Here is a 22,982-nt window from a genome sequence, read left to right as displayed (position 1 = left end):
GGCAGTGAAACGGCAGTTTACCCACAGAATATTTCTGGCTGAACCCCCGACCTAGACAGGCTCTGCTCCGACCTAGAGTTTGCCTACAGCTTGAGCACAGCGGCGCGCATATGCCACGTTTCCTTCTCTCCAGGATTATCCGCTGCTGGCGGGTCAGCCGCGCGGAAATGCAGCGATATCTGGATTACCACAAAGGCACGCACTAGGCGACAGCAAAGTCGGGGGAGAGTTCAGTTAGCCAATGATGGCGTAAAGGGCATTTGTGAGAAGCTCAGCCAAAGCTACGAGGTGCGGCAGGTGACTGCTCGAATCCTAGGAGGCCTTGGGCATACGGGGCCTGGTTCCTCGTGCCCTCTTCGTCGTCGTTGGGTTAGGCGGGTGCGTACACGCGGTACGGGCCCCGAGCCTCGTCTGACCTTAATGGACATCAGGCGTTGCCGTGCGACGCGGTAAACGCTTCGAAGCGCCACGCAGAGGCCGCATCTGACCCGCAAGCCCAAATGCGCAAACATGCGGCGAGTTCGGGACAGAGCACCCGTTTAGAAATCGGCTTCATTAGGGTGCAGCGCGTCGAGGCGCCCTAGGCCTCATCATATCTCTGTGACATGTTCAATAGCTGTATGTAGCTCTAAGACCCCTGTATGTTTCAAAGGTAGCGCAAACCATTGTTCAAATAGGAAAGCAGAATTTTCTCCCCGCCCTCTACCGCTCTCCTTACTTCTTCGCCGTTTTTTCTGCTCTTCCATTGGACGAGGCTTCGCACGTGACGAATAACCCGCGCGGATTTCGTTATCGCTAAGTGATCGCGGGAAAACGGCGCCATTAGTGAGCGTAGAAACACTGCTTCACATGTGCGCTGTGCGTTAGCGCAGGCTTTCTATATTTTAGAAGACGCGCTCGGCTGCAGCACGATGCGGACTTGCTGTGCTATTGGATGTTCGGATTGCATTGCCAAGGGGGGCAAACTTTTTGCGGTTGTGGCAAACGAATCCTCAAACGGCGAGCGACATGGCTCCACCGTATCAGAAGAAAGAAATTTGACGGCCGCCGAGGGAGGCTTTGCGAGGTAAGTCGATCGCTACCAAACCCTTTTGTGTATACGTGCTCCTGGAAGCCTTTCAGATGAACGGAGGCTTAATACTGGCGCTTAATTTGAACGAAAAAAAGCAGTGCAACATTACCGGCCGCGTTTTCTCGTGCGGTTTCGACACCTATGAAAGGGAGATTGTTCTAGACGGCTCGTATTGGACAGCGGGTACCTGAAACTGCCGACAGTAATTACAGCAGAATCTTTACTGTTCGCAATTTTCTTTTCTTTGCTTCTGATGTAGCTCTTTGATTTCGTAAATGCGTCCGATAAACATAACACCATTCGATTTAGAGAAACAATCAGCAACAGTAAAGACTGGTTAGGTTGCGTTTAACTTGTTCAGCCTTTCGTTTTCTCGTCTACTAATAAGTAGAGGTACTACATATCTTACAAAGCTATCTTACGTACGAACAGCCTTGTGAAAATGCGCCCAGAACAGTCGCGTTTCAAGCAAGCGCTTCAACACGCCGCATGCGATACAAAATGAAGCGAGCGGTAGCGGCCCCGCGCTTCGCTCACTAATGGAGGCCGAGAGGGTGGGGCGAGGAGAGGAGGAGTTTGCGCTATCTTTGAAAAATACAGGGACCTTAAGTAGCTCGAGCCGCCCTCTCTCGACCGAAGCCGCAGAGAGTGCGCGTGTGCGAAAGCAATACAAGGAGTTATGAGGAAAAACAAAACCCCGCTAGTGAAACAAGAGGTAAAAACAACACGTACCTTTTAGTCAGAATCTCATGCGAAATGCAAGATGGTGCAAATAAGGCTCTGAAATAAAAATGCATGCTTTACTTCAAAATCATTATTTTGATACAGGCAGCTTTCCGCTCACAGAATTCCGTCGTGGCCTGTACTCAGATACCGTTGCGCATAGTTAGTGAAATGTAAATGGTTGACAGCATTTTTCCGCTGTTAAGAGACAGTCAAGTACACGCCACTAATGGGCAGGCAGGAACATCCGTCATAAAATATTCAGTGTACTTCGAAGAGAATATGTGAGTTCTTGCGGATACAGAAAACTATAATAATTAAGCCTTATTGGCCGACATATTAAAGGGCTCGGCAAGAATAAAGTGTCACAACACCACCCCCCTCCTTTGTCTTCCCCATTTTTCCCCACATGAAGACGACGGAGGTAGTGCAAAGCACAGGTAGAGGGTGCTCCCGTGATAAGGGAGCTCAACCGACCACGTGTCTTAGTGAGAAGTGCGTATCATAGCTGATGTGCACAGGCATTTCTCACGAAATGCTTTCCTGAGTCGCATACCTGCTGAAAGGCTGATTGCGATACAGCTCTCACAGCGAAGAGAACATTCAAACATATTGGTTTCTCTCCAATTTGCGAAAATATTGCAGCGTAATATAATGTCGTCTTCAAATATCAAAAAACAAATTCGCACCGCATCAACTATAAAAGCTGTTTCAGACATCAGCATTCTGTATATTAGAAACGCCAATATTCTACACAATGAACATGGAAAAAATTATGCTTCGTCATTGTGAATGTGGCGACATTTTTTTAATGATTATTTTAGAAACTGTATGTGAATTTAATTAGAAATTTTCGCCTTGGAAACAATGCTTTATAGTGCAGAGCTGAAAAAGTAAAGTGCCCTCTCCAGTCTCTTCCTGTTTACGTCGTCACAAGCACCGCTTATATACACGAATGCTAAATAGCTCTGTTCTCCACCCTAGCTATTTCTACGCATTGACTCATTATGAACAGGCTGTCATCCAAGCGTGTACCGTTTCTGAACGTGTTCTGAACTTCTCCCAGTGTTTCATTAATGTGGTTTATGCTATGTGACAGACGTTATCGTAATCGGTCTCCAGGATTCTATCCGCTTTCCCATTACAGATTAAAGAGTGCACACCTGCCCCACACAGAGCGAAATCGGACGAGCGGTACTGCCCGTTATATCAGGAATGCCGTGTGGAACACGGCCGAAGCCTGAGCGCGGCAGCTGTGCGAGAACGCTGTGACGCTGACTATTCTGCCTAGATTTAGTAAGGTATGCTGACCGGCGGGGGAAGAGCATGCCTTTTCTTCATGACGTGGTGGCGGCGCTGTCGGCGGAAACCCTGTTCCTCCGGCCTGTGCTATGTCTGCATGAATCCGATTAACTTGGATTATTTTTGAGCCGGCGGTCTTACTGGAAGCAAACTGCCTCGGGCAAAAAGAGGCCTATATGCCAGGTGTAGCAGCTAAACGTAAACAAGCGTTTGCAAAAACACGAAGTTAAGCGCATTCTATTCTCTGAGAGCGCGTCTGGGGCGCGTCAGTCGCACAGCTGCCAAGTAGGATTCTGAATTACGCAGGCTTCCTTTTTGCCCCGGTAAGTAATATCTGAGAACTGTACATCGTTGCCAACATGTCGGTCGGCCGTCTTTCAAGGCAGCTGACAAAGCTAGGCGCTGCAGCTGCGAACACGCCGACAACAACAGTGGCAGGCGTGTGCGCGAACCGCGGCGCCGCGCTGTGCTAATTCAACTCTCCGGTGGCGTTCCTTGTGCTTTTCTTTGCTAACACGAGTGCTCGATCTTCAAAAAAAAAACTTGATTACATTTAGAGGGGACGCCCGGTATATAATGTAACAGCAGGGACACTCAGTTTATAATTACTGTCTCGTTCACATCAGCCGTGGTAAGCGCGGAGTCTAGTTTTTCCATGAGTGATTATGGTAACTGGTTCCCCTACCTTCACGTAACCATATTGCATGTGCTTTAACAGCATGCTTCCTAGTGAATCTGCATGGTTAAGAGGGATACAGCAAGTGTGAATTTATCGATCCACAGAGTATGAACTTATATTTAGAAACAAGAAGCTCCAAGCGAAGCGAATGAGTAAATGAGGGAAGTGAAGTAAATCACGCACATAGGAATGTTTTTAAACGGCACTCCTAGTGAAGGCAGAAAATGTGTCCGTGCATTCAAGCATGCGCAACAGAAATATCTTTTTCCTCACGCTTGCATGCACCACTTTATTTGATCTGAGGGGCGGTCCTTTGACCACAATTGAAATGAAGGCTTGCTATATGGACTGAAGCCAAACGACCTAGCTTGTGAGCTGGTCCTATGTGGGCTTACATTCGGTCTTATCAAGGCAGAGCCTTGAGCTGCGATAAAGAGTTGGATGAGGTCACTACACTCGCCTACGCTCTTCCACTCTAAAGTAGCGAGTGAAGGTGTGCTTAGGCGCCATATCGAGCAGCTTTCCAAAGCATCATGCGGGCGGCCATAGAACGTTTCCCTTGCTCACGTAGGCTACCAGTGGCGATGGCAACAGCTAGGGGCACGGGAGTTTCGGCCGGAACCAAAATGTACTCGCGGTGAGGCCATCCTTTCTTGGTGGTTATACTTGTGCGCTACGTAGCAGCCTGCTACGTAGAAAACAATCTTGGCGGGCGAAAAACATAATCTTCAATGACAAATGTGCAGTCCCATTAGATGAATTTATGTACTTATCGAATATGTACCGAATAAAATTCAATAAATTAGAAAAGTGCTCTCCGAAGTGGGACCCTGAGACAGTGCAAAGAGCAGTACCTTCCGCCCGGTGGACACTAAACCAGCATTTTCTGAATAAGCCCGGATACCGTAGCCCAAAAGCAATGGCCATTCAGGTCTCTTCCTCGGCGATTTGAAACAGGCTTTCCTAATTCTTATCTGCACTTATCCTGTGCATTGGCTCTGCGTGACAGCTGACAGGAACAGACGAATATAAAGCAGTGCTTGTCTCGTGCCTGCACTACATCGTCAAACATATGCTTTGGCTATGGTATCTAGTTATAGTAAGCACTAGAATACGTTAGGAGGCAAGACTGAGGTTATGGAAAGTTCAGATGAAATCGCGCCGAGTACCGGACGGCTCAGGCTTGCCGGTCGACACACCTTCTGATCCAGCCATCGTACGCTACGTATTGCATCGAGACTACCAAAACAGAGATCCTCGTTATATAATGAGCACAAAAGCCCAACTCCGACGCCTCTTGTATTATAAACGCCAGTGAGATCACCTTCGATTCAATGGAAGAATCGCAGACGCCTCAATCACCAGACATCCGCGAAACAGTGTTTTGGGGTGACAGTCCCACGTTACCTTGTCCGGGCTGTGACGCAGCCTGGCGAAACACTAAGTAACCAATCTGAGGCCCAGAATAGGTAGAGAAAATTGCCGATCAGCAGGAAAATAAATCGCCATTTTGAGCTCCTGATCAACAAGGCATTGGAAAACGCGGGTGGCGTTGACAGGACAGGCGTGGACAAGTTCATTCCTGACAGAATTACACCACTAGTGGCAGCTACGCGGAAAGTAATGTGCTACTGAGAAAAGCGTGGAGTGGAATTCTATTTGCGTATAACGCTTTTCAATTCCGCTGCTTGATGAAAAAAAGTGGCAATCCAGGAAGCAAAAAATACGTAACAGCCTTCGTGAACTAAGAAACACAGTTACATATAGAAAAGATTTAAGAAGCAAGCAGCCTTCACCATTCACCTGCTGGCCGCAGGATATATGCACTTGAAATTATGGCTGCGGAGCACGATGAAGTATGGTTATGAATGGGTTAACATTTATATATGCAAAAATTTCCATGTCGACCTCTCTTAAGCATAACATACGGAGCAATGCGCATATCCCCCCTAAATGCCATACTGCTCTAGCATGCGTTCATTGAGGTTGACAGTCAACCCTAGGCACCACCCGCCTTCATTGGCGCGTAGTATCGGGAGGCGCGCCACTTTAGGCTATGAATCATCATCACCATCATCATCAGCCCTACTACACCCACTGCAGGGCAAAGGCCTCTCCCATGTCTCTTCAATTAACCCTATCCTTTGCCAGCTGCATCCACCCTTTGCCTGCAAACTTCTTAATCTCATCCGCCCATCTGACCTTCTGCCGCCCCCTGCTACGCTTACTTTCTCTTGGAACCCACTCCGTTACCCTTAAAGACCAGCGGTTATCTTGCCTTCGCATTACATGCCCTGCCCAAGCCCATTTCTTTCTCTTGATTTCGACTAGGATGTCATTAACCCGTGTTTGTTCCCTCACCCACTCTGCCCGCTTCCGATCTCTTAACGTTACACCTATCATTTTTCTTTCCATGGCTCGCTGCGTTGTCCTTAACTTAAGCTGAACTCTTTTCGTTAGCCTCCACGTTTCTGCCCCGTAGGTGAGTACCGGTAAGATTATGCTGTTGTACACTTTCCTCTTGAGGGAAATTGGTAAACTGCCACTCATGATCTGCGAGAATTTGCCATATGCGCTCCACCCCATTCTTATCCTTCTAGTTATCTCCCTCTCATGATCCGGATCAGCTGTCACTACCTGCCCTAAGCAGACGTATTCCGGCACCATTTCTAGGCTCTCGCTGCCAATTGTGAACTGTTGTTCCCTTGCTAGGCTGTTGAACATTACCTTGGTTTTCTGCATGTTAATTTTTAGACCCATCGATCTGCTCTGCCTGTCTAACTCGTTGATCATGATTTGCAGTTCACCTCCTGAGTGAGTCAGCAAGGCAATGTCATCAGCAAATCTCAGAAAATTTAGGTATTCTCCATTTATTCTTATTCCCAACTCTTCCCAATTCAGGCCTCGAAATACCTCCTGCAAACATGCGGTGAACAGCATTGGCGAGATCGTGTCTCCTTGCCTGACGCCCTTCCTTATTGGAATTTTATTTCTGACTTTATGGAGGACTATAGTAGCTGTGCAGTTGCTATGTATATCTTCCAGTATTTTGACATAAGGCTCTTCTACCCCCTGATTACGCAATGCCTGTATGACTGCTGAGGTTTCCACTGAGTCGAATGCTTTCTCGTAATCAATGAAAGCTATATATGGAGGTTGGTTATATTCTGCGCATTTCTCTATCACCTGATTGATAGTGTGAATATGATCTATTGTAGAATATCCTTTACGAAAGCCTGCCTGATCATTTGGTTGATTAAAGTCTAACGTTGCCCTGACTCTATTAGCGATCACCTTAGTAAATACTTTGTAGGCAACGGATAGTAAGCTGATCGGCCTGTAATTTTTCAAGTCCTTGGCGTCTCCCTTCTTATGAATTAAGATAATGTTTGCATTCTTCCAAGCTTCTGGTACAGTCGAGGTCATAAGGCATTGCGTATACAGGGTGGCTAGTTTCTCTAGCACGATGTCCCCTCCATCCTTCAACAGATCTGCTGTTACCTGATCCTCCCCAGCTGCTTTTCCCCTTTTCATTGCTTCTAAGGCTTTCTTTACTTCATCTTTCGTAACTGGCGGGATGACGTATTGCTGTGCACTGCTGTCTTTCTCATTAGCGCTCTGATTACATTGGCTACTGTACAGGTCTGTGTAGAACTCTTCGGCTACGTTAACTATCTTATCCATATTGCTAATGACATTGCCCTGCTTGTCTCTTAATGCATACATCTGGTTTTTACCTATGCCTAGTTTCCTCTTCACTGTTTTTAGGCTACCTCCGTTCTTTATAGCATGCTCGATTCTCTCCATATTAAACTTCCTTATGTCGGCTACCTTGCGCTTATTTATTAGCTTTGATAGCTCCGTTAGTTCTATTCTATCGGTAGTGTTAGATGCCTTCATGTTTTGGCGCTTCTTAATCAGATCTTTCGTCACCTGAGATAGCTTCCCGGTATCATTTCGAACTGTCCTACCGCCTACTTCTACTGCGCACTCCGTAATTATTGATATCAGGTTATCGTGCATTGAGGCTATGAATGAATTAGGCTTACGTCACATTCATTAGGGTTTTGCGTAACTTGCTGCCCAGGGCATGAATGTAGTCCCAGTGAGCCTTGCTTGATGGGGCGGCGACATTGCTCACAGCCATCTGGGCTTCGTCGAAGACCCACTGAAATACAAATGTTGGTGCTGCAAAAGGGGTGCAAGAAAAAAATGTCAGGGTCAAGTTTCCGCACATGCTCGGAAAGTTCGGTTCTGTTTTACGGTCTTCAACGTATCCCAGACTTTAAGGCGTGTCTTATTGCAGAGCTCCGGATAATTTCGATCCCCTAGGGTTCTTTAACGTGCACTGTCATCGCAGAGTACACAGGCCTCTAGCATTTTGACTCCATTCAAATGCGACCGTCGCGGCTGGCATCGAACTCGCGTCTTTCGGTATCAGTAGCCGAGCACCATAACCACTGAGACACCGCGGCGGGCTGGTACCGTATAGCGAGGGAAGCGTCCAACGAAATTTGTGTTCTCTCTCTGTTCAGGAGGCGGAACTTTAAAGAGCAGCATTCGCCAGCCTTGCCAGCAGCTCGCCCTGTGGCGTATAACACATCTCCCCATTGGTGGCGCCGTGTCTAGCCGAGTACGGGAACCTGGGCGTTCGAAGTGGTCGCACTGCGTAGAGAGAGGTGGGGCTGGCAATTAGTTCTGGAGTAGTCGGCTCCTATTTATATGACTGTGACGAAAGCTGAATGGACGCCCGGCTTTTTCAGGAAACCATAACGTCAGCTCTCTTCAATCAATGTACGCCGCCCATATGCTTTTAGCCACGTGTTAAGCTGTAGCCGTTTGCATTAGACTAACTGGTAGTCGTTTTTTTAAGAGTGAAAAAGGAACACAGGCGCAATGTCCTGAAAAAAGTGAAGGGTTTGTACGCCGAACAATGCAAACTGAAAATTGAGCTACAATTTGGCTTTTTTGGTAAGACTTTTTTTCCATGCATAGCGCTAACTTTGACAGAACGACCCGCTACTTAGAAGCGACAAACAGAACGAGTGGTGGTTTTGTTCCACGTCTCTGTCACAGGTCGCTTTGTGAAAGCTAGCGCTATCCATAGGAAAAACGTAACTGCACGGATACCAGCTTCACAAGAATGAGATAACACTAGATTGGTAAGAGTGGAATCCTACGCGACGGAGCAAAAGCTATGTAGCAACACTATATATAAAATGGTACTGAAAGAAATGATGATCAGCTTGTGTAATTCGGCCAAATGCGAACTAGGTGCGCTAGTGGTTAGGTTTTCACTTCGGTTCCGGTGTTGAGATCCAGTGTTCACGGATGGCCGTCGTTCGGATAGCGATAATAGGCTAGTGTCCATATATGCGAGATTGGTCATTCCCTACTGCATAGGCTTAATCCCACTCCTTGCGCAGTGGCGCAGCGGTAAGTGATGCGCTACTGTCCTTCTATGGCAGGTGCTGCCGTCAGTGGGACTTGGGTTTGGTTGCAATCCGGGTTTCTCTTTGCGAGCAGCCTCTCACGAGTAATTGAGCTATTGCTTGACACCGCGGGGAGGCTGCTCGTTGGGCACCCTGCCCACGTGTGTGTATTGTGTGTGTGTCTGTGTGTGTTGTGCGCGTGCGCGTGTGTGTGTGTTTTGTGTATGTGCGTGTTGTGTTTCTGTGTGTTGTGTGTGTTGTGTGCGTTTTGTGTGCTTGTGTGTGCGTGTGCTTGTGTGTGTGTGTGGGTGCGTGCGTGCGCGCGCGTGCTTGTGTGTGGCGTCAGACAGAGAAACACACAACGACGAAACGCGGGGAATGGCCACTATAAGTGCTAAAACTAACGCTAACTGCACGAAGAGATAATCCAGATCAGACGGTGATGTCGAAACCGCCTTTCACGAAAGGCTGCATGAATCTGTGGCATGCTCACCGATTCATGCGGCTCTTTGTTGGCTGTCATCCTATTATAAACTGTTTACTCCAATCCAGTTGTGATATAAATAGTATAGAGTTTACATGTTTTTTTATTTCATTCAAATCTGTTGCTCTAGGTAAACGAAAGTTCTCTGATTCGTTCATTTCTTCAAGTGCGAGATTTTGTCCACTCGTTCGGCAGCGACGCCAGGCAGGGAAACATGCGTCGAAGGCTGACAAGCGGAATAGCGTAGCAGTCGAAGGTGAAAGCCGCAATTTCGAGTTTTTCGGCGCGAATCCCATATAGGTAAAAAAACTGCGAGGTGTTTTGTGACGAATTAGCCAATAATTTAACTAGAGCAGATGTTTGGTTAAGTTGGTTGGTGCAGATTCGTGACGGAAAAAACAATCAGCGCACACTTTGACAGAACACAAACAGGAAGAAGGAGACACTACCAGCGCTGACGAACAACTGAAGTTTAATGTAAAAAACGAGCAAGTAACCACCTTAAACTACGCACGTTAAAACTAAGTGGGAACTACCTAACGCGCGTGGCAAGAAAAAGTATACTAATACAACAAGAGTGTAGCTGATTGTCCAAGTATCAGAATTCCCTATCTGAAAGGGCCACGGAATGCTCGCTGACGCACCGGCTAGCATGTGTTCTAATAAGAAAGGCTTGAATGACCTCACGCGTCACCCGGTCTTGATAGCAGAAAAAAACAGCAGTTCCTGAAAAGTAGGGCGTGCATTTACATACCCAGAAATGCGCACCTAAGTTATCCCGCGATTCACTGTCGAGTGAATTGCGCTGCTCGAAAAACCTCACATTCACGCAGCGCCTTGTTTATCATATATACACTTTACCGCAGGGCAGTGGAAGTCGATACCCGGCACCTTTCCTGAAAATTATGATAACGTGTTTAGTTCGCCATACCGTCCACCTTCCACGGTTGGGCATTCCTCCGCTACTGCCGCACCCGCCCTTTCCCACGCTAACCCCCATGCGAACGATTATCGTTGTAACCACCCTCATTGTAACGTCTCCCTGCGCTCTCGACATATGCTCCCCCTTCCACGTAAACCACCCTCCGAATTGCTCCGGCGGTAACCACCTACCAATTACGGATTCTTTCAGTCGCGTCCTACCCTCCTTTTTCCACGGCAAGTACTCTCCGTGTGGTTCCCATAGTAACTACTACTACAACTACTACTACTGCTACTACGACGTGAAACCACGGAACGGACCCTTAAGAGCTGCCCTGTAAAACGAGTAGAAGGGCGCTCTATATCTATGAAGATATGTCGCCGCTCTAATATTAACTACCTCAACATAACGCAAAATATGATGCCTCTGCAGCTGTGGCTGAACCACGCGTTACACAGTGGTAACCGTCCTCTCATTGTTCTAAATTCGATTACAACCGAGAAAGGTCTGCATTCCTAGCTCCACAGCTAGCTGGCTGTCGAGTTGTAACTACAATCAGTCCAAGGACAAAATTAAAGTGCGCAAGACAGGGATGTACTAGGATGGTCTACCACAGAATTAAGAAGCACAGTTGTATAATTTCCTTTGATGTATAATTTAAACGACTCTACAGCTCCCTCTAGCTCGTCACCCTACGTCGTTTTTACCGCTGCTCGCATGCACTCACCACATAGTTATAGCAGTCACGCGTTCCTTTTGCGCAAGCGTGTCACATGTAAAGAAGATTTTCAAAATAGAAGTATGAACTAAAGAGGTTTGGAGAAGACGACGAGGATGGCGATAGCATGACGTGTATTAACCGAAGAACAGAGAAGATGAAGAAGAAGGATTTGATGAGGTGGCAGGACATGATTGCAGAAGACGAAGACGACGACGACAAGGATGACGGGTACGAACGCCAAGGTTATAGAAGCGCGAGGGAGAGCGTGGCACGAGGGGAAGAACTGAGAAGAGGAGGTTCCGGCGGGCCACGAACACCTCGGATGGAACAGAGCAACGCCGGCTACTGCTCCGGTGATCTCGAGTTCTACGGCGTCGCACCGTGGACTTCCTGCCGTTCCTGAGCCCGTTCTGGGGTGTCGACGGATGACGCAACCACCTGCTACGGCCAGGGGTGCCTCCAGCGTTGTTGCCACCTATTTAGGAGGTGCCCACAGCGGCAACATCACCAGCATCACCTGCACGGGCGCTTTGACCGGGAGCTTGTACGACGCCGCCAACGACGCTAGCCTGAGGAGTTCGAATGCCACTGACTGGAATCATGCAACGCTGCATCAGCATCTAACCGTGGGCGCGAACGCTGAAGGCTAGCAGACTGGGTGTTTCTGGACCGTGTGTATTGGTAGTCTTTTTGCTTTGTGTTAGGCTTGTTAGTTTTGTGTGCTAGTGTTTGTGTTACGTAGTGTGTATGGAATGTGCGCCTTTGTGCGTACCCCTGTCCTCTAGTGCTTTCGGCCCGAGTGTTCTCCGGTGATCCGTGATAAAGTTAAGTGGCGAGCCTGTGCCAGGATTCATTTCCTTGTTCCTTTTTGTTTTGTCTCGGATTTTGCCGATCTCTCGACGGCAGAAAGCATGGATTTGACAAAAAACGTTACAACTAGCGCTCAAGATAGGGTTAAGCAAGGAACAGGCGATGCGTCTCTATGACGAGGACACACATAGGCAGAGAGAGAGAAGGGCGCAAGCACGCGCAGACGCTCGCGCGTGCTTGCGCCGCGAGCGTCGCAAGCTCGCGATGCAGAAGAAAGGGAGAAAATGAGGATAGAATGGGAGAAGGAATTTCTTTTGTGGAAACAGGCGCATGTCGCGGGAGGATACGAGTAGATCACAGACGACGATCAGCGTTCTTTAGCGGGTACAGAATTTCCTAGACCGGCCAGAGTTTGTCCAAGAAAGCTGATGGCTCCTTTTGGTCACAAAAGAGATGATTTGAACCCATATCTGCAACGATTCGAGCGCATAGCTTCGGGGCAAGGCTGGGAACACAGTGAGTGGGCCACGGTATTGAGCATGTGTTTTGTCGGGGAGGTACTGAAAGTGTTTGGGAGGATGCCTGCTGCTGATTCCACGGACTACGAGGTCAAGAAGGCAGTCCTCAAAATATTCACGCTTACGGCAGAGGGTTTTCGCGAAAGATTTCGTACCGTGAATACTGAGAATTCTGAAACCACAAAGCGTTTTTCTGCAGGCTGAACAACTAATTCTACAGGTGGTGGTGGTGGTGGTGAAAACTTTAATGGACACAGGGAAGTTGAGGACACGCAGGTCCTTGGGCCCCCGCACGGCCCAATTGCACTCAAACGTTCATGTCCCGGAGGTTCATGACGCTGGCAGCCGGGCCTGTGGCGATGGCTTGCCTGGCCGGGTCCTAGGAGCGCAGAAGGGTCTCCCAAGCCTGCCAAGTGGTAAGGTGCTGCAGGTCCCGCGGGGGAGGATCCGCCGGGCAGAGGAAAAGTATATGATCGAGAGTGACTTTCGGGTGGTGGCAGAGGGTACAGGAGGTGTTTGTGTGGACTTGGTGATAGCGCGAGCGTATATAAGGGGAGGATAAGGTGCGTGTTTGGAGCTGCCTCCAAAATATCTGGTGACAATTGTCGAGGGAGGGATGGGGTGGGGGTAGAGCTGACGCTCGGCTTTGCAGGCCTGCGTCTGTTCACTGAATGAATGCATGCGCTCCCGTGAGAACCCTAGATCGGAGGCCGCCGGTGCCCGGTTGAGAGAACCTCGGGCTGAAGTGTTGGCAACCTGGTTTCCGGGACTCTCAGAGCGGGCAGGCATCGATACAAGCTCCATGTGGCGGGGCGGGTGTGCGGCGAGGGAGTTCAGTATGCGAAATGCAGGGACGTTAACTCTCCCGCGAGCAAAATTTAGTATGGCAATTTTAGAATCTGACAGCATATACTGGGCCTCCGTGCGCGTGATGGCTAGGGCAATGGCGGCCTCTTCAACCTCCTCCGAAGTGGCAGTGGGGGATATGTGAAGGGTGGCAATCGGTTGGAGGAAGGGGTTCGTGATGGCTACAACCACGTCCTCGCCTGTGCATGCGGCATCCACCCACACGGCATACGGTTCCGTGCCGTAGTGTTTGTGGAGCGCCCGTGCGCGAGCTCTGCGGCGGGGTTCGTGGTAGGTGGGGTGCATGTTTTTCGGGAGAGGTTTAGTAAGTAGTTGGCGGTGAATGTGGTGGGGAACTTGGAGCTGTGTGGGATCCGTCGCTGGTATCCTAATACCGAGGGTGTGTAGGATGTGTCTGCCGGTGGTGCTTCTCGCGAGACGTATGTATTGTGTCTGCCGGTGGGCCTCGATAAGCTCACCTGTCGTGTTGTGTAGGCCTAGCTGAAAGAGTTTTTCGATTGAGGTATTTAGGGGTAGGTGTAGTGCTGTCTTAAATGCTGTTCGGATCATGGCATCCGGGGTGGAGATTTCTGTGCCCTGGAGTTTCAGGTAGGGGAGCGTGAAGAAAAAGCGGCTGAGGACGAAGGCATAAATGAGACGACATAGGTCTTGCTCCTTCATGCCCCGATGGTGTCCAGAAACTCAGCGGATTAGGTGGTATATCGAAACCACCGTCTGCTTGAGTTTGTGCATGGTGAGAGTGCTTTATTGTGAAAGCAATACTACGCCAGGTCTAACCGCCCGTCGCTTATGCCGTGCTCCCCCGAGAGCCGGCGCTGCCCTTAGCAGGTGGTGTGACGTCAGCTCTCTCCGTTGCTATGACGATGCGTGACGTCAGCTTGCTCCCCGCCGTAGCTAGAAGGAAGCCGCTCGTCGCGTGTGTCATGGCCCCCGAGCCGGCGTCGCGCCTAACAGGTGGTCTCTCCGTTGATATCACGGCCTCCTCGCCTTGCGCTCGTTCCGTGGCGGCTTCACTGGGATATATAGCGGTGCGCTACGCTTTGGTTGATCAGTCTCGCCATAGAATTTACCGACGAAGAGTCTATATCTGAATCTAGTTGATCTACTGCTTCGGAACAGTTAAATTCTAAGGCGAAAGCTAAGCAAGCTTTCGAAATTCAACCAGGTTTAACCAGAGCTAAACCACAGCCAATTTTTCCCCTTGTTCTGGATGTGGAGGCCCAGTACCCGGCGAGTGTGTACCTCCGGGATGTGCCTGTTTTCCAGTGTCGCGGTTATGGCAGCTGTAGGGCAGTTTCGGGTTGTCGGGCAGAGTATGAGGAGCTCCGACTTCTCCGGAGATCATGAGTGTCCGATACTCCGCGCATGTGTTTGGGTGAGGGTAGCTGCTGACTGCAGAGTATTCTCTATGTCTCCATCACTGCCATGGGTGGTTCATAGCGTTATATCATCAGCATAGAGTGTATGCCGAAGGTGTGGGATGGTTTGTATAGTAGGCGGGCAAGGGGGATGAAAGTGACATTGAAGAGAAAAGGAGAGAGGACAGATCCCTGGGGGGGTGTATGGGCGAGATGTGTGGGGACCAAAGTGAATTTCGACCGTGCGGTTATTAAGGAATGCTTGAATATAGGTGTACATGTACATACGTTCTCCTATGTTTACGGTCGAGAGCGCCGCCATGATCGCTTGATGGTCTTGGCGATCAAAGGCCTTGGAGAGATCCAAGGCGAGGACAGCTTTTGTGTGGCCCGGTATGAGGCGGTCTAATGTATCCTGTGTGAGCTGGAGCATGGCGTCCTGTGCTGACAGGTGGATTCGGAAGACCACCATGCTGTTCGAGTAGAGGTCTTGCTCCGTCATGTTTTGTGTGAGTCGGGCGAGTGCGACATGTTCCAAAAGCTTGCCCAGGCATGAGGTTAGTGAGATGGGACGAAGATTTGCAGGTTTAAGAGGTTTGTGGGGCTCGGGTATGAATAAGATTTTGGCGTGACGCCAGGATTGCTGAAGGGTGCCCTCCTGCCAGCATGTGTTGAAGTACCCCGTGAACTGGGCAATCGACTGATCGTCCAATGCGGAGCATGCAATTGGAGATACGACCAACTCCTAGAGTCGGGTTAGAGCGGAGAGTCAGGAGGGCCGCTCTCACTTCTGCTTCCGTAATCTCCGCGTCGAGATTGGCATTCAGAGTGCCTGAATAAGGGGGCAGGGGGTTTGAGGTACCGGGAGTTGTGTGTCCTAAGTATGTCGATGAGTGCGTAGGGAGAGGGAGAAAGGACGGTCTTGTGTATAAGGCGTGTGACGCGGTGCTGTGTGGCTGTTTTGGATTGCGTGGGGTCAGTTAAGTCAGGGAGGAGTTGCCAGCTGCGTTTTGAGGACAGATTGCCAGCCATTATATCGCAAATCTGCCCACAGTCGGATTGGCAGAGCTCCTCAGAGTGCTCAGTAATTTGTGTTTGCAGTGCGGCTAGCCGCTTTTTAAGGGTCAGATCACGAACTTTTGCCATTTCCAACGCTCTAGGATGCTACAGTGGGCCTCCCATAGGTGGGCCAGGAGAGTGTCGAGGGTGGATGTATCTGGTGTTATGTCAAGGGTTCGAGTGTGTGCGGAGACATCGCTCATGAGTGATGCCACCCACTGGTCGATGTCTGTAAGGGGAACGTCAGGAAGGGCCGCGTGTGCGGCGCGGACCGCATCCCAGTTGGTGAGTTTGTGTGCTTAGTGAAGGGTCGTTCTTTGTACACAACTGTAACGAAGAGGATGTAATGACCGCTCCTTAATGTGTGATGTGTTGTGTTCCACGTAATACCCGCAAAGTTGCGGCCCAGTGTCATGTCCGGGCTGGTGTCCGCGCTGACACCGTTACCAATTCTCGTGGGGGTGTTAAAATTGTGTATTGAGAGGTGGAGCTCTTGCACCAAGGACCAGAGTCGTCGTCCTCGTCCTGTGGTGGTGCGGTAGCCCCAGCCAGTATGCAGACTGTGGAAGTCTCCTCCGATAATCAATGGATGCTTGCCTTCAATACGATGGAGATCTCGCAGTAGCGTTTCCAGTGAAGCCATCGGATGAGACGGTGGGTGGTAAATATTTGCAATAAAAATAGATGGTGTGCAGTGTGTATCTTTTATGATTTCTGTGATCATACAGGGCGTCTCGGAGGTGATCTGCTGCGTTTGGTGGGTAATGGAGCGATGTATGAGTGTGGAAGCCCTGGGTGTATTCGTTGCGTCCGAGTGAGCAGATGTGTTGCTGGGAAGTGTGGCAGGGGCATGTGTGTCCTGAAGGAGGAGGATATGGGGCATGGGAAGTGTGGGGTAGAGGAGTTGGAGGGGTGCGCGCTTGCCCCGGAAGCGGCCGCAGTTCCATTGCGGAATTGATAAGGAATTCGGTGGTCGCCCCACCATACTGCAGCTTCGGCGGGGTGGGTTGGGTTGGGGTGGGTAGGTGGGCTGGCTAGAGAGTTCTGTGAGGTAGGTGGGCGAGATTTATGGGGGATTGAGTACGTGCAGCGAGGGAATAGCCTGCTCTATTGTTTGGAGGCGGGTGTAATACCGTGCAAGGCTCATCTCAAGGGTGTGCACTATGCGCGTAAATGCCGCTTCAATTTGTTGCTCGAAGCGTTGGGCGCTTCTTAGAGGCCCGCATGGACGCTAAACTTGCCGAAATGAACGAGCGTCTAGAGCCAAAATTCAATCACCTCATCTACCACCATTCCATAGGTGGCTTGATATGTCAAACGCAGAGAAAAGTTTTAAAGGGATGCGTGACAAGCTGGTAAAAGAGCAATTTTTAGCTTGTTGAAGTCCAAAGCTAGCGCTATTACTAAAAGAAAGAAAATTGTGTTTGCCGACACTGCAGACCAATTCCTCGAGGCTCAAGGGCTGAGAAATATGAGTAAGGCAAAAGTGGAAACCCAAAAGCTCCTAGACACATGCAACAAAACCAAGATCCTATGGCGGTGCATCTAAGTCGTCAGTAAGAAATTTTCCTCTGTAGCAAGGTGGGACACCGTGCAATTGACTTTCGGACTAGTAGTGTTGCCTAAAAGACACAGGTTGTGTGGCAAGGTTGTAAGAGGAGAGGGCAAACTGTGGATGAGTGTCGATATAGAACGCAGGACAGAGCTGCAGTGTTTTGGACTTGTTACGCCACCTGAACTTGTTACGCCACCTGAAGTTCAACAGCTAAAAGGAGAGCAAACGCCGCCAGAAAATGAGGCGGTGAGTGGAACAACACAGTCGAAAGCAGCAATTCCGGTGGTGGTTGGACAAATAGGGGACCGTCCTATATTGGTGCTTATAGACAGCGGGGCCAACACAATTTTGGTTTGGAGAGGCCTGGTGAACGACGAGGATCTTACAGGGGAAGCGTCGGCCGTTACTCTTGTGGATAGCACAGTAAGGTACCTTTCTGAAGCCAGGATTATAGTGTCGACGCCATATTATACTGGACATGTAGTAGCAAATGCGTATAGTAACCAATCTGCGATCTCTTCTTGAGAAACTTTACGGCTGCAACAAGTGTCGAGGACCCCGATCCCGAGTGGATGATGCTCGACGTTGAGGAACGCCCAAAGGAGGAAAGACCCACGACAGCTCAGGCGGGTGATGGGGCAATCAGTTTCTCGTCGGCAGTGGAGACAAGAGCTCAAGTGGCCGCCCAAGCAACGTAGCGTACGTTCTCAACTCCCGCTATGATGTGTCTTGTGTCTGAGCGTAACACCGGACGAAATGGCAATTAGGCAAAGAGAAGGCCGGAGCTTGAAAGCCTGCTTCGAAAGAGTTGGGGAACAGGTGAAAAGAAAGACGAGTCGTATGTCATTGGAATATCAATTGGTAAACGGTCTTCTGCACAGGGAGTGCATATTTAGCTCTGGAAAGCTTGCCCAACAGCTGGTCTTGCCGAAAGATATGCGAGAGACAGTATTACTCGTAGGACATGACGCCATTATGGCCGGGCACCAGGGTGTTCAAAAAACGGTGTCTAGGATCTCTGAGTTCTTATGGCCGGGTGTTCAGAGTGACGTTAAGCACTTTGTTCACTCATGTGACGTGTGCCAGCGCACAGTTCCGAAGGGAAGAGTTGGTCCTGTACCTCTGTGCAATATGCCAGCCATCGACCTACCGTTTCAGCGAGTGGCTATTGACATTGTTGGGCCAATCTCTCCAGTATCCGCCAGAGGAAATAGATATGTGCATATCCTGGTGGACGTGGCCACTCGGTATTCTGAAGCTATTCCACTAAAGACTATTTCCAGTATCCAAATGGCGGTGGCTCTTGTGGAAATGTTCTCGCGTTATGGGTTCCCGAGGGAAATTTTGAGTGACCGGGGCTCGAACTTCACGTCGGAACTAATGAAGGAGGTTAACCAATTTTTGTCAGTAAGGCATTTAGTTACTAACAAAGCCACACCATTCCATGTGTAATGGGCTTGTAGAACGGTTCAATGGCACCTTCAAAAATATAACCAGAAACATGTGCCAGGAGAGACCTACTGACTGGGATAGATTCCTCCCAGGGCTTTTGTTCGCTTACAGCAAGTTGCCGCAAATGAGTCTTGGTTTCTCGCCCTTCGATATGTTGTATGAGAGAACCGTTAGAGGTCCACTTACAACACTCAAGGAGCTGTGGGCTAATAAAAAGATTGCGTCAGATCTCAAGACAACATACACACACGTTCTTGAGTTGCGGGACAAGTGACGAAACATGCAGGCTTGCACATCAAGGCTTGAAAAGGGCGCGCGAACGCTGTAAGGGCTACTGTGACAAGAAAGCCCCTCACATAAACTGACTCCTGGCGACAGGTATCTCATCCTGCTACCCACGGATCACAATAAGTTACTGTTGCAATCGAATGGCCCTTACCTTGTGACGCAGAAGAAAAATGACATGGATCATGAATTAACGATAAGAAGTACAAAGGTTTTCCATACAAATATGTTGAAAAATACAAAGAGAGTTCCCGGACGGTACGCCCCCAAGGTAGCATCGGTAGTGGCCGAGGAGACAGGTGATGTTGCCGAGGTGCCCACGTGCAGTAGTAAGGACACTGCAAGATTGGATAAGGTACTAATAAACCCCAATTTGAATGAAGACAGACGATCACAGCTCTACTCCAAATTAAGGAGGATGTGTTTTCGAATGTGCCAGACAAAACGGAGGTCAAAAGTTGCAAATTAGATCTCTAAGCAGATAGAGCCAACTAAACAGCTCTGGCTATCTTTGGGATGTAACATTTTTCTGTTGTTGTCGTGTGCTTATACTTGTACAAGGGATTGTGCTGTGGACATTAACATGTTTATTAAGGACACCGTACACACAACGGCAGTGGTGTGTTAATGTTCCGGGTATGCAACACAGATAACACGGCAACCCGTCAATTAGAAGCCAGCAATCCACTTGCCTTTTACAGCGACAGCCGTTATCTGCCCGTTCCTGGGTTTCCTGCCTTGGTACTCAGAAAGTCTCTCGCAGTCGTCGGCGTAACCGGTGTTTGCGGTGCCATGAGAACCACTCGGACGGTGGTTACCGTGCAAGGAGGAATGTATCACGTGAGCGCAGAAGTGTGTAAGCGGTAGGTGGTTACGACAGAAACCACCCGGAAGGGGGTTACCGTGTAAGGAGGAGGGTGTCGGGAGAGCGGAGGAATCTCCAACCGGAGGATGGTTAAAATGAAAGGAGGGGTGTACTTCGAGAGCGTAAGGCGCATCCGGACGGTGGTTTCCACGGAAACCACGCGCATGGTAGCTGCCCTGGAAGGACGAGGAGGGTGACCGTGCAAGGAGACTTTATAGTGACAGCGCAGGAAGCCGTAACCAGAGGATGGCTACATGGTAACCGCCAGGAAGGTGATTACCGTGGAAGGAGGAGGCGGTGGCGAGAGCGGAAAAATATAATACGGTTCACGTGCTACAGCTACTGCGAAACGCGCCGCCCGAGGAGAGAACGCAGACTGCAGAGCAGATCTAGACAAAAAACGACTATTTGTGAAAAACTAAAGAGAGCACACCAGAACTATACAGATGTGAGGTCGCTCTCATGTTATCTGCCACAACGTTAAGCAAAGTACAAATACCTTAACAGCTGTTGCTGAATCGCACGTTAACTAGTGTTAACTGTCCTGTCATTTTTTTCTTCAACGGTTCATTGCATGATTTCCGTTTTCTTCAACGGTTCATCTGGCGCAGCATTGTAAGAACTGTAAATGGAAGGTGCAAGGGCAAGAATAAAGTACCTTGCAAGTCACTTTTGCGCAACACTAACTTTTTGTTTAAATCGAGAGATAAGACGGAAAGGGAGGTGGTTAAAGCCTATCATATCGTAAAGAATGGTGAAAAATGTGTCAGCACTCCGTCTATTTTCTTTCAGTGAGTGAAATTGCCTTTTTAGAAGGCCACATATAATTGTTTCATTTGTCCTAATTTTGTTCCTGGAAGTATATGCCCAAATGCCGAAAATGTAATTTTATGAGGTTTTATGCACACCTTTACAATTGTTCTTTGTTGCCGTCCATGTCATGCATGTTTCTCTATACCTCATTCCACTCGTTTCCCTGCTTTTAGTCTCCACCTTTACACATGTTTTTTGTCGTTTCCATGCTCTCATGCTGGTTTTTGCATGTCACACCATGATTTTTGTCTCGTTTTCATACTTTTTACTCTTGTTGTCTGTTGGATCACCTGCATTCTCACTTCGCGTATTTTTCACCCTCTTTACTCAGGTTGATTGTTAGGTTGCTTACTTTTTTTCATTTTTTCATTATCTTGACATGGAGTGTCTGGGGACATGCTGACTGAGTACTCTGTCGTGGTTTATCGGCCCTTCTGCAACGTAACAATTTGATTGTAGTGGTCCAGATTGTAATCAGGACATGTGTGAATGACAGCGACGGTTATGTGCTAAAGTTCATCCCTTATATATAGTTTTCGTTTCGGTTTCGAATAAGCAATTGGAATTCTGCGCCTGTGGTGTCAAGTTTGTTCCTGTTCTCCTGTCGTGTCTAATTTGCGCAGTACTAACCTTTTTTGCATTTATTTACATTCTGTTATTTTTTATATGCAATAACATTTTCTTCTATTACCATATCAATCGCAGCTTTATCATTATTATCAATCATTTGTGCTTTAATTACAGTGACATCGGATGCTTATGTTGGGGAGAAAGCCCAGATTAACTCTAAGTTGTTTTTAACGTCACATGAATAACACATTATTCACAAAAAAAGGCGGTTATTTCTTCCATAGGAAATAAGATTCGCCGAGAAAAAAAAGACCAAAAGTTGAGCTCTGCTATCAACACCGAATTTGCGCCGGATGAAGGAAAGTGGAAACCAATAACTCCAAGCTCAAGCTATACGGTATTAGTGGCACCTTTTCTTGCGGCTGATACTTTGTCCTTTCATGCAAATGCTTCCGTTTTCTTTTCGTTTCTCCGAGTGTCGGATTGACGGGATTCAGCCAACGCTGGTGGAAAGTTGCATCTCGAACGGTCTACGTTGTCTTGTGTGCTCGCAATAAGCCGTAATTCAAACTTCACCCCTTTGTTATTACCTACCCTAGCAGAAGTCCCCATGGTGCTTAGCGCAGGCCGAAGTGTCCTTACTAGTTGCGGTGAGAATGGCTGCAGTCAACGTAGCCCTGCGCGCATAGAATCGCTAATTGCACCCGCAAATTTTGTGGCTGCAGTCGTTACGTGATGGTAGGTTACGAAGTGGCGTAGTGTTTCCCGATATGACCTTCATTGGATACTTGTCGAAGGTTACTGCACGTAATTCCCTCGTGTAAATTTCAGCGCTCCCAGTGCATTGCCAGTCGAAGTGGTGCAGAGCAGCCTGCTAGAGGCGGTCACAGAAAGCAGGCAGCGAGTACAGGCCCAAACAGTGCATACAGGCTTTCACAAATGCGCCAAAGCAACGAGTAAAGCACATACCTTTCAACGAAGGGTATATTCTGTATCCAAAATAACATCTCCATTGTTCATCTTCTCGGTGAAGTGGCCTACAGCGTTCTGGAACTTGACCATTCCACAGCCTGAAACACAATGAAGCCGGCTTCCGATATTACACACTTCCGTTTGCTGAATGTCTATTTCATTAAATTCAAGGCATATCAGGAATAGGACTAAGCGCACTTCAGATGCCTATGCTATTCATGCGTTTTGCTCGGTCATCTACGGCTTCAGTTCATTTAGAACAAAATCCAGGAGCTGACGAGCTGACTCATGGGTTTTTGGGTAGCGGGGGAGGGGGATTGAATTCGCTTCTGAATATTTACAGTTATTTAATGCCCCTTCTCGTGCTCTAAAAGCTGCAACGGCATTTTAAACAGTCCATCTGACAATTCTTTACAGCCATCTCGTCTAGATACCGATAGCCACAAAATGGTGCACCCATAAAAATGAACGTGACAAGCGCCAGAATCCTCTTATTTCATTGCCCTAAATATCATCTGTGCAA

At 48.7% G+C, this 22,982-nt stretch overlaps 1 protein-coding gene across 1 annotated transcript in view; it reads right to left on the bottom strand.

The window, feature by feature from the left end:
• LOC144096666 (palmitoleoyl-protein carboxylesterase notum1-like) overlaps window positions 1–22,982 on the bottom strand; it is a 285,055-nt gene that overhangs the window by 11,346 nt on the left and 250,727 nt on the right. Inside the window, exons 9-11 of the mRNA XM_077629502.1 lie at window positions 22,457–22,557; window positions 7,826–7,964; window positions 1,805–1,852 (exon numbers count right to left, since the gene is read on the bottom strand). Of these exons, the coding sequence (XP_077485628.1) occupies window positions 1,805–1,852; window positions 7,826–7,964; window positions 22,457–22,557 (288 nt within the window). The remainder of the gene's footprint in view (window positions 1–1,804; window positions 1,853–7,825; window positions 7,965–22,456; window positions 22,558–22,982) is intronic.

This window comes from Amblyomma americanum, chromosome 7 (assembly GCF_052857255.1).
Source record: "Amblyomma americanum isolate KBUSLIRL-KWMA chromosome 7, ASM5285725v1, whole genome shotgun sequence".
NCBI lineage: Eukaryota > Metazoa > Arthropoda > Arachnida > Ixodida > Ixodidae > Amblyomma > Amblyomma americanum.
Note: the sequence above shows the minus strand (reverse complement) of the source record. Positions and strands in the feature narration are given on the sequence as shown.